We start from the raw sequence: 12,996 nt of genomic DNA on the forward strand, positions 1-12,996 counted from the left end.
CTAGATTTAAAAGAACAATCTTTCGAGTATAAACACACTAAAACTGGGTTTTGGGTATGGCGAGTCTGGTGCTGTCAAAATATAATGCATGTTGTACATCATCTGCTGCCATATCTGTAGTTCACGCCAACACACATGTGGTTTGTCATGTTACATTCAATTCAGTTCATTTCTTTTTCAACTGGTACCATATTTGCCAGACCCAGACCCATCCAGAGCTAGGCTTGATCAGCTAACTATTGTGTTTTTGGCCATATTTATGCAGCTGTGGCATATGCACATCACCAAGGAGCAGCCAATCAAATAAACTTGAAGTTTGTTTTGTTTAACAACACCACTAGAGCACATTGATTTATGAATCATTGGCTATTGGATGTCAATCATTTGGTAATTTTGACATTTTCATGTAATCTTAGTAGCAAGGGATCTTGTATATTATGCACCATTCCACAGACAAGATAGCAAATACCTTTGATATACCAGTCATGGTACACTGGCTAGAACAAGTAACAGTCCAATGCACCTTCCAATGGTGACCGGCCTCGGTGGCGTCGTGGTTAGGCCATCGGTCTACAGGCTGGTAGGTACTGGGTTCGGATCCGAGTCGAGGCATGGGATTTTTAATCCAGATTCCGACTCCAAACCCTGAGTGAGTGCTCCGCAAGGCTCAATGGGTAGGTGTAAACCACTTGCACCGACCAGTGATCCATAACTGGTTCAACAAAGGCCATGGTTTGTGCTATCCTGCCTGTGGGAAGCGCAAATAAAAGATCCCTTGCTGCCTGTCGTAAAAGAGTAGCCTATATGGCGACAGCGGGTTTCCTCTAAAAAGTGTCAGAATGACCATATGTTTGATGTCCAATAGCCGATGATAAGATAAAAAATCAATGTGCTCTAGTGGCGTCATTAAATAAAAGAAACTTTACTTCCAATGGTGATTGATCCTAGACCAACACCACATCAAGCCAGTGTTTTACCACTGGGCTACCCAGCCAATCAGATGCATTTAAATCAATCCCCAACATGTTGTATATCGCTGTATGATATAACAAAAAAACCAATGGTCATCTTATTAAAAGAGTGTATAAATAACAGATTTCTCATGCACTGTGAGGTCACAGACTGAGTCACTCATCTGAAAACACTGGCAGTTTGGCAAATTGTTATCATAATAAACTTAATTTTCATTGTACATTTTGAATGATTATATTTCAACAGCTCCGGTGTTGGTGCCAGAATCCTGTGTTGGATGTTTCACAGTCACTGATAATGGGCAGATCATCATCTATTTCCAGGTAATGTTATAGTAGCAAAAGCAAAATGTTTTTTTTTTTACAATACACATTAATTAGTCCAGAAAACAAGATGGTCATGCATTCATTACATTGAGTTGAGTGTGTTGTTAAATAAAAAATGTCCTTCATTACATTGAATTTTAATTTTGTTTTGTTTTTAAAATGAGTGTAAAATGTAGGGATGATGAATGCTTATTATTGATTAACATTCATTCATTCATTTCAACTTATTTTCGTGCTTATATCCAATTATGGTTTAAGCACGTTGTCCTGGACACACACCTCAGCTATCTGGGCCGTCTGCCCAGGACAGTGGGTTTGTTGTTAATGGTTAATGAGAGGGAAGAGGGTGCATGTAGTGGTCTTACCCACTGAGTCATTAAAACTTGCTCTGGGTTGGAGCTGGTACCGGGCTGTGAACCCTATACCTACCAGCCTGTAGTCCGATGGTTTAACCACTGCACTACCAAAGCCAGTTTCAGGGCTGCAGCTGTTTTTACTGAATCTGGAACTATGACCTAAACAACATCTGATTTAGTGCAAAGTACTAGTATAGATCTACCCATATGTCAGGCACAGCGGAGTGGGGGGGGGGGGGGGGGGGGGGGCTGTACTCCTACCAATAATTCTGAATCAAAAATATTATTGGTAGTAAATCTTAAGGCAGAAATGAATTTTACTTGTAGAATGCAGGAAATTGAATTTCAGAACATCTACGGTACTTTTCCAAACAAAATCGACATTGGACCAGTGTACTTATGTCATCCGAGTACCGTAAACCACATCAAGTATCTCATTTTAGACGTGATGGTGAATTATGACAATGACAATTCCAAACAAAATTGACATTGGACCAATGTACTGATGTCATCTGAGTACCGTAAACCACATCATGTATCTCATTTTAGACGTTAAAGTCTCAGGACTGGTACGGCACAGAGGGAGAATACATCATCAACGTGACAAACCTGGCTACGGGAAGAACTCTGACCTTCTCAGAGCCTCCATCATCAAATTCGTTCACCTTTCCTGAAATGAGCAGTGCTGGTTTCACCGCGGAGATCTACACCAAGAACAGAGCAGGAATCTCCAAGAATTATACATCATTTTACATACCAGACAAAAACATAGGTGACCAAGACCAATCTTAACAAACAATATTGTTTATTGTAATTCAACTGTCTGATTAAAGATGAAAAAATTTACCATATGACTTTGAACAACTGTTAAACGTGGGTTGAATTTACTATAAGAGTTTATTATTACAAGCATTTGACATCGGTCACCTTTATTAAATGGAAAAAATAAAATATGTATGAACATTACCATATGTGTATGAGTGTGTATGTACCATTTTCTAACTTTGTCTATCTAGCTGTCTGTATCTGTTTATCTCTGTCTCAACCCCACCTCGGTGAATCCACTTAACTGACTGGGTGTTTTCTTGTTCCAACCAGTGCACCACAATTGGACAATTCCCTTACCAAAATGACTTATATTTTTCACTTATAAGTGAAGTATAAGTCGTTAATACTTTTGAAGTATAAGTGACTTATAAGTAAATGATTAGGATTTTGTATGCAAATGAGGTTTCACTTATACAAAGTACATGTATATGTGACACATAAGTGAAGTGTTAACTATATATATAAGTGACGTGTAAGTCATTCGCTTACATTTAACAGAAGTGTTAGATATATATATAAGTGACTTATAAGTGAAGTATAAGTGAAATATAAATGAAGTATAAGTGATTCACTGATATTTAACAGAAACTGCTGTATAAGTGAAATATAAGTGAAGTATAAGTGATTCACTGATATTTACAAACATTGCTGTATAAGTGAAGTATAAGTGATTCACTGATATTTTACAAAAAATGCTGTATAAGTGAAATGTAAGTGAAGTATAAGTGATTCACTGATATTTACAAACATTGCTGTATAAGTGAAGTATAAGTGATTCACTGATATTTACAAACATTGCTGTATAAGTGAAGTATAAGTGATTCACTGATATTTTACAAAAAAACCGCTATATAAGTATAAGCAATTCACTGATATTTACAAAAATTGCTGTATAAGTGAAGTATAAGTAATTCACTGATATTTTACAAAAAACCCACTATAAATGAAACATAAGTGAAGTATAACTATAAGTGATTCACTGATATTTTACAAAAATGCTGTTTAAGTGAAGTGTAAGTGAAATATAAGTGAATATCAAAGGCTGTGGTATGTTCTGTCCTGTCTGAGGTAAGATCATATAAAAGATGACTCACTGCTTTTGAAACATGTAGAGAGCTTCCTCTGAAAACTATGGGTCAGAATTAATTATCAATTTATTTTTTACATCCAGTAGCCAGTGATCAGTGCTCTGGTGACATCATTAAACAAATGAAATTAGGCAGCAATCTATCTCCGGTAATTGCTGTATTAATGCGACTGACCCTATCTCCACCCATGGAAATGGACACCAATTTTGGTCAAGCTACCAACCGGTAACAAACGTTTTGTCAAAAAAAGAAAAAGAAAAGAAAAAAGAAGAATGAAACAACAAGTTCAAAATCCATGAATACCATGGGAATTCCCTGGACCCATTTAATTCAAATAATTGTTTTAAAAAGTTATTGTTCTTATGTCACCGGTACAGTATGATAGCACTTCCACACCCTATCTGTAAACTGTCAGCAAAACATAAACATTGAAGCACAATAGTCTTAACAAAGTGGTGTTTTATTCTTCCCGATATGTGACCCACTAATATATCTGAACAGTATATGCAAAGAAATATTTTATAAATAATATAAATGTATATATTTATTTTCAAATGTTAGATTGGATTCTCTCACATCCCTTTTCTTCAGTTATGTCCTGTTCAGTGCCATCTTGATATATGTCATCCAACATTCAGATGGGATTCTGCAAAAGAAAAAAGAAAAAATTATTTTATATAGTCTGGATAGATCTGCTATGCAATTAGCAATTGTTTAATGTAAACATTTAGTTCTTTCTGTTAGTTTTTAAAGACTAAGTTACAGAATCACAGCCTACCAAGTTTCAGGTGTGGGGAATCAAAACTTCAGGAAAAAACAAACTTTCAGTTAAATTTTCAATTTTACTTCTAATTGGCAGGTGTATATTCAGACAGTCCCCAGACACTGTGTCTAGACACACTAACAAGACATGCCTTTTTTATGAAGATCACAGGGTATTGTGTGATAACAGCACGGATACACCTCAAATCGTAATGGACATTACCAACCGCCCTGCTTTATTACTGTAAGTAATTCTGTAAAACCCTTGATTAAGTAGACTTTCCCATCTAAAATCACAGAACTGACCAATTACGTCATCCCAAAGAAAAGAAAAATATCACTTGGGTATCGTGAGTGGTAGTTTTTGCTCGAACGTGCCCTACCAATATGCCTAATAGTATGCATTTTTTCTTTGGATTTTTTTTAAAAAGAAAAATACTATAACTCCATTTCGTTCTATTGATGTAACCTGAAATATATTTAGTTAAATAGTTTATTATACTATCAAGTCATTTGTGTTGTTTTAAAAGTCAGGTTGATGAAAGAAAAGCGCCTTGTCGTAAATTAGAGCGTTTGTTTACACTGTGCATAGAGAAGATGGACGGAGCTGACGTCACTTCGCCCCAGGCTATATACCACTGGACTTCACAAAATCGAAGCAAAATGGCTGCCCCCAGTTAGCAGGAATAATCATGTTTTTTTATTAACTCTAAAATTACGCGTTTTTCATTTGTTAAAGTGTCAGTATGTGTTGGTGGTCCGGGTATGCATCTTTCCAACACATAAGGCTCTTGTTTGAGTTGACTCTACCTTTAAGTTCTGGAAACTACTAGAAAGAATCATGCAAAATGACTGTTTATAAATTTCTCTGATTCGACTGATTATGTTTCCATAATCCAAATGGTAAAGTTTCATGTATTTGTCTGTGCATGTTGAGGATATTATAGCTGGATGATCAACTTTAATAAAACATCAGTCAGACTGATTTGTTCAGTACATGAACCATTACAACATGTATGTATCTGGAGATAACTGGTGAATAAATAAAAACATCCATTTTAATTGTGCATTTGTAAAAAAATATGATAGCCCTAGTTTTTTCTTTTGGTGTTCTCTGTAGCATCATTTTTCTGAACAAACAATAGGTATTCTGACTGTAGAACAGTTTAATGTAAATGATATTAACAGGCAATGATTGGGCTTATAAAAATGAATATTTGTATTAAGCAAACATAAAAGCTAAAAAATATATTTCATGTTACTGTTTAAAATTTCAGTCATTACAACTGCCCCCATTTCCCTTGGGCTTTTAATTAGCACTGTGTGAAGTGAAGTAAATTAATTACTCTTAGTCTGCCAGAAGTAGAGATACACATCCTTTTGATAAGACAGGTACAAAGTGATCAGGTGACAACTCCCATTCTCCTATAGACATTTTATTGCCCCAATTAGTGGAGCTATGTAATCCCTTTGTAAGGTGATATCTAAAGACTTCCAGTGTTTGTGAATTGTAGAAGCTGATGAACATTAGATAAATTATTTTAGTTCATTTAATCAAAATACATATATATATATATATGATGCTTTTCAAGTTGGTTTTATCACGCAAACTGTTTTAATGTACAGTGGCACAAATGTTCCTCCATTACCAGAAATGGAGGGACAGGTCACAATGACCAAAATTATATAATTAAAAATTATAACTTATTAATACTTCCAAGCTAGAAATTGATCATATGGAGTTAAAAACTTTAAAATTTGCCTTGACATTAAAAAAAAAAAAAAAAAATCATGTTTGTTGGTAACAGAGGGAAACCACAAGTATATTTTAATTAATTACTACTAATTACTTATAATATTTAAATGTAAACAACACCACCAAACCTTTGTGTGACAAAATAACTATAATCAGCACTAGTTTGAACTTTTAGTATAGTTGTATTCACTAAATGAAATGTCTATGCACATGCATTAACATAAATAAAGAGAATTTATCAGACAAAGGAATGCTGCCATTTTGTCTGATTTGAAAATCCAACAATGATTGTAATGCATGGTTTTTAAATGAAAAACATGAACTGTTAAAATAAAAAAATAGGTGCTACATGTAGTCAGATATTTACCAATTTAGTTTTCCTGTATGATAGACTTGTTCCACGGACATGAAGTATAGTCTTAACTAAACACATGTGCACAAAGAAAATGTCCAGGTGCCGCCATTTTGGTTTTCTTCTTTGGTTTCCTCCTACTGGCTGGAGACCCACACAGTGGTGTCTGAATTAAGTCCTTTTGAAGTTGCCTAAGATGGCAAGGCTATTAATCTCAGGATTTTGCACCTCTCATAATAATCCTTTGTTCTATCTGAATTCCTGATGTCATTATTGTCTTTGTTTTTTTTGTGGGCTTTTTTTCTTGAATTTTTTTTTTCTTATTTTTTTTTTTTAGTTAATTAACTTTTTTATATGAAAATACAAATTACTATTAATAGATAAAATAAATCCATATCATTAACATTGAAATGGGGCTCACCTCCACACCCCCCCCCCCCCACCCCCTGCCCTGTAGCTACAATTTTACAGATATTTATTGTGACAGGTGGTGAGTGGGGAGGGTATATTTGAGGATGTAGCATGGGATAATTATAATCATATAGCATCATGTGTATTAATATTAATATTAATAATTTTTTTTATTATTATTGGAAATACTATCAAATTATTTTACATGTATGTTTGGTTGTTTAGCCACTGTTCCCAATGAATTTGATAAATCCTGTGAGAAGTTATGAATTTAAAAAAAATAACCATGAAAATGTTTTGAGCTTAGTTTTTCCTCCGTTCATTTGGAACACATCATTTCCTTTGCAAAAGGACTATCTTCAAACTAATAGTTCACTTATATTTCACTTATAGAAACAAACAAAAAAATTCTTAATTCCAGTTCACGTATACCACTGATAAACCACTTATAGGTGAAATATATGTGGAGTATCAGTGATGTATCAGTTAACCATTCTTTTCACTTATATTTATACACACTTATACTTCACTTATACCAATATATAGGTAACTTATAGGCCACTTATTAGTGGCGTATAAGTTAAGTATATTCCACTTATAAGTTTGTATAAGTTGTTTCCCTAAGGGAAAAGCTGTGGTATGTGTTTTCCTGTCTCCGGGAAAGTGCATATAAAAGATCCCTTGCTGCAAAAGGAAAAATGCAGTGGGTTTCCTCTGATGAATTACTAAATGTTTGCAGCTAATTTTATGTCATAATCTCATTGGTTGTTTTTTCACAGTAGTCATCAGGTATGTCAAGGGTCAGGTCAGGTCAGGTCAGGTCAGGTCAGATGTCAGTTATGACATACAATGGTTGCATACATTACAGTGTTGTACTGTTTATTGTATACCCTTATTTTCTCACATGCAGGTCCCCAACTACCACACAACATTGTAGTTGAGCTGGTGAACCAGACGGACATGTTGGAAACGTATCATCTGACTTGGACGAACATTTCACTGCTAAATGGAGATGACACTAACTACACGGTCTACTGGTGTCAACGATCATTAGAGCAACCTCAGTGCATGGTATGGCAATAACTAAAATATAACTGCCACTTATGTAGGGGATTCGTCACAAGTGTTTTTTTAATATGGAAAATATCAACCAAGCTAGTCTACATTAATCGGTATTTGTCGAGGTTCAGAGAGTATCCCATGAAGTGGCGACAGCAGGTTTTCTCCCTCAATATCTGTGTGGTCTTTGACCATATGTCCAATGCCACATAACCGTAAATAAAATGTGTTGAGTGGGTCATTAAATAAACCATTTCTTTCCTTGTCAAGGCTCAGCATATTAAAAAACACGAGTAGCAAATTCTGTTTATTTTATGACACTTCTAAATTAATATTTTCATGCGATATTTAGTAAATCATAGTACTAAAGTTGCCTATATGACATCATCTTGATTAACACAAATTAGTTTGACGTCACACATTTTAACTCAATCTTATGAAAACGTTACGCTCAGGTATACAGGTCTTGTTGGCTTGTAAACAAATGACCCATTGACAGCAACACATTATTACTGAGAGACCTTTCAAATTTCCATATACCTTTTAATTTGCATACCATTATTACATAGGTTAATACACTAAATTATCACATGGGTTTATGACATGGATAAGTTATAGGATAAATATTAATCCTTTTGTTTTCCACACTACAATATTAGTATATGATGGAAGAATGTGCTTTATGTGTTATACTACATGTAAGTCGCTAAATTTTCAAAGTATGATTGTGATTTTTTTTTCAATTGCTTTAACTTCTGTATATGCCATTACTTCTTTTAAAAGGAAATTACAGGTAATGTTACTTTAAAGAGACGGACCCTAGTTTTAAAACACCATGACATATTTGTTTGACTATTAAAGCCATTTTTAATAATTTAAATTGGAAGTTCTTACATTTTATTATTTAGAATATTCATTTTCGTACATCTGAAGTGGTTCTGGTCATCCAGGTTTTTGCAATACCCAAAAATGCATTTTTCATAATTCTAAAACAATGCACGTTCGTCTGAGAAGTAATGGTTTCCGAGACAAGCTTTAGTTATTTTTAGACGTGGGTTTTTCTTTTCCTATTTAAACATCACAGACTTTAGCTTCTCTCTGTTATAACCATATCCAAATGTGTTACTGGTTTGTAGATGAACTAAACTTACTTGTCCATTTTTAACAGGCTGAAACTAGGGTATGTGCCTTTAATGACTCTCCATCATATTTTAAACTACAGCAAATAAAAAAAATAAAAAAAATGTTTTATTTAACGACGCACTCAACACATTTTATTTACGGTTATATGGTGTCAGACATATGGTTAAGGACCACACAGATTTGGAGAGGAAACCTGCTGTTGCCACATAGGCTACTCTTTTACGACAGGCAGCAAGCGATCTTTTATTTGCGCTTCCCACAGGCAGGATAGCACAAACCATGGCCTTTGTTGAACCAGTTATGGATCACTGGTCGGTGCAAGTGGTTTACACCTACCCATTGAGCCTTGCGGAGCACTCACTCAGGGTTTGGAGTCGGTATTTGGATTAAAAATCCCATGCCTCGACTGGGATCCGAACCCAGTACCTACCAGCCTGTAGACCGATGGCTAACCATGACGCCACCGAGGCCAGTCTACAGCAAATAAGTATCAAACGCTTGGTTCACAGAAAGAAGACGAACCTGAAGTCACCACATAGGCTATTCTTACTGATCACTAGAAAGGGGAAAGTTGAAGTTAGAGCTTGTTGTTTTTTTAGCCCACATTAGAACACATTGATCTTTTAATCATCAGCTATTGGATGTCAAACATTTGGTAATTTTGACATTTAGCCTGCGAGAGAAAACTCGCTACATTTTTCCATTAGTAGCAAGGGATCTTTTATATGCACCATCCCACAGTCAGGATAGCACATACATGTACCATGACCGCTGATTTACCAGTCGTGGTGCACTGGCTGGAACGAGAACTAGCCCAGTGGGCCCACCACCAGGGATTAATCCCAGAACAACCACACAATATAAAATGAACGCTTTACCTTTGGGCTGTGTCCCGTCCCGAGCAAGAAGGGGAGCCACAGACTTAAATAATACATCAGTCATGGACAAGTAATAAAGTCACAAGAAGGGGAGCCACAGACTTTAATAATATATCAGTCATGGACAAGTAATAGAGTCACAAGAAGGGGAGCCACAGACTTTAATAATATATCAGTCATGGACAAGTAATAGAGTCACAAGAAGGGGAGCCACAGACTTTAATAATATATCAGTCATGGACAAGTAATAAAGTCACAAGCAGAACATAATATAACCATTACTGTTTGTTGAGTGTACGGGTTACTGAGGCATGTCCAAATACATCTCAAAGAGTGTCCGATTTGCAGTCTTTGTAACACCTTTACCGGCCTCGGTGGTGTCATGGTAGGCCATTGGTCTACAGGCTGGTAGGTACTGGGTTCGGATCCCAGTCGAGGCATGGGATTTTTAATCCAGATACCGACTCCAAACCCTGAGTGAGTGCTCCACAAGGCTCAATGTGTAAGTGTAAACCACTTATACCGACCAGTGATCCATAACTGGTTCAACAAAGGCCATGGTTTGTGCCATCCTGCCTGTGGGAAACGCAAATAAAAGATCCCTTGCTGCTAATCGGAAGAGTAGCTCATGTAGTGGCGACAGCGGGTTTCCTCTCAAAATCTGTGTGGTCCTTAACCATATGTCTGACGCCATATAACCGTAAATAAAATGTGTTGAGTGCGTCGTTAAATAAAACATTTCTTTCTTTCTTTGTAACACCTTATTTTATTGGCTTGTTTTGACACAGATATTGTATACCTAACAATCCTTTTTTTTAATGTTTGAAGGATAAAATTTTCTGGAAGGCGGTGCCATCTTACAAAAAAGACCAGTATATTCAAATACCTCATGATGCCTTCCACACGCATCTCATTGGGGTATCCATTGAACAACATGACAGCAATGGCGATGTCATCAGCAGTGGTATCCAATGGCAACAGTGTGTTTACAATGTCAATAAAGGTACATGTATAGTTTGTTAATGATGACAAAGACTGAGTTTTTGTTTTTTAAAAGATCATCTGTTAGTTGTTTAAAATTCATGTAACATGCATGTAATAGGGTCTCCATGAGTACCCGTGCAAGGTAGAGCACTCTCATTTAATTATATTTTCTTACGTCATTTTATCATATGCATGCAGCCGCTTACATTATAGGGGTATGGTGGGAAAACAAAAGCTGAATGCGTGGAATGCATACTGTAAATTGGGAAGCAAATGCGTGTGTATTAATTTTGCGTCCTTCGCTCCCAACCAAAAGTCGCAAAATTTATACACACACATTATTTTCCAATCTAATTAAAATTAGCTCCACTGGTTAATTACTATTACCTGTGGATCTAACAGCACCCCGTTGGAGCTCATGTCCAGTTGACCTTTCATTTGACCAATCAAAACCTTACTTGCAAAATCATGCCAGTGATTTGAAAAGAATTTGAAAACATTTGGGATTATGCCGAGGTCATATGAAATGATTCCGGTGAATTACGAAGTATGCCGGAAACTAATTTTAATATAAAATTTTATATAAAATTTGTTTCAAGATGAAAACAAAAACCATGATGGTATAGCCATAAAATCTGTTTAAACTAGTATACAATCCAGAGTTTATTACTGCACATTTCCCCCTGTTTTTTAATGTTGAAATAGACCAACAAGTACTCCTATTGCATAAATAGTATCGCCCGATATTTTTATAATTTGTATTCTCACGAATAACACTATAAAAGGCAAAGTGTAATTGGTCGATATTTAAATTGTTATTTATAGATGAAATGTCACCTGGACATGGGAGTCCACGCAATGCTGTTAGATCTACTAGCTAGCTGGTAGACCAGTAGAGATAATTTTAATCAGATTGATTATTTTCCAGCTTAAGAGTGTGTTTAGGTGGTGTCTGATTTTCTATAAACTAATAAACCATGAAGGAAAACAGACAAAATACAGTCATAATAATTATCATTCAATTTATTGATGTAACAGACACGTTTGGAAATGCTAAATACCAGTAAGTATAGCACCAAATTGTTCCATTTTCGACCAACTCACAATAATTATTATAAATCATGACCACTAATGTCCACCCTGTGATAAAAACTTCACGTTTGCGCTTTAGTTCTCTACTATTTACTAATGAGCACCACACCAAACAGTGGCAAATAAACGTTAATTGTTTCGGCTACCAAAGGTACCGGTATATTTAACACCTAAAGCCGTGAGCTGTGGTTTTGTTACACGCAAGGTGGGTAATCCTCTTTACTCAGTACCAGAGACAATTGTTTGATGTCAAGTAACAGGAAACACCACTTTCCCAACAATGAGGTGTCTTTTCCGGACCAATATAGGCAATATTGGCCATTTAGGTTTTTTGTTATAGATGCCAACGGTCATTCAAGAAATTTAAACATTGCGAACATGTGCTAAGGTGCCTATTCGTAAAAAAAAACCCATGTCGCAATATTAATCCAGTTTACAATAATTACAATGACATGATTTGGCATCTATGTTTAGCCGTGGAATTAAGATGCATAATACTATTTTACTTTATTCCTTAGTATGATTATCAGCTAGTGTAAGTGTCGGGTACTCAGATCCAGGTCAAGTTTGACACTCTAGTACTGGAGTCCAACATTTTTGACTCGTGGAGGTCCTAGCATGTAATGATAAAAGGAATATGTTGAACTTTTTAAATCTGTAACACTGGTCCATTCACCTCTGTCTCAGACAGCCTGTCCAGAAGGTGAGTTGTGTGCCTAGGCTTGCATGCATTGATCTTAATCACATCATCTTCAGTATCATCTTTATTAGCATCAAAATCATTATTATCATTATCACCAGCTGCATATGTATCATCATCATCATCATCATAATCATTTCATTTCAACCTATTTTCGTGCTTATATCCAATTAAGAATCAAGCACGCTCTCCTGGGCACACATGCCTCAGCTATCTGGGCTATCTGTCCAGGACAGTGGGTTAGTTGTTAGTTGGTTAGTGGTTAGTGAAAGAGAAGAGGGTGTAGTGC

At 35.7% G+C, this 12,996-nt stretch overlaps 1 protein-coding gene across 2 annotated transcripts in view; it reads left to right on the forward strand.

The window, feature by feature from the left end:
- LOC121375475 overlaps positions 1-12,996 on the forward strand; it is a 46,492-nt gene that overhangs the window by 18,973 nt on the left and 14,523 nt on the right. For both annotated transcript variants that reach the window (XM_041502945.1, XM_041502946.1), the window contains exons 8-11: positions 1,219-1,295; positions 2,204-2,426; positions 7,762-7,922; positions 10,760-10,934. In XM_041502945.1, coding sequence (XP_041358879.1) covers positions 1,219-1,295; positions 2,204-2,426; positions 7,762-7,922; positions 10,760-10,934 — 636 coding nt within the window. The remainder of the gene's footprint in view (positions 1-1,218; positions 1,296-2,203; positions 2,427-7,761; positions 7,923-10,759; positions 10,935-12,996) is intronic.

This window comes from Gigantopelta aegis, chromosome 6 (genome assembly GCF_016097555.1).
Source record: "Gigantopelta aegis isolate Gae_Host chromosome 6, Gae_host_genome, whole genome shotgun sequence".
In the NCBI taxonomy this organism is placed as follows: Eukaryota; Metazoa; Mollusca; class Gastropoda; order Neomphalida; family Peltospiridae; genus Gigantopelta; species Gigantopelta aegis.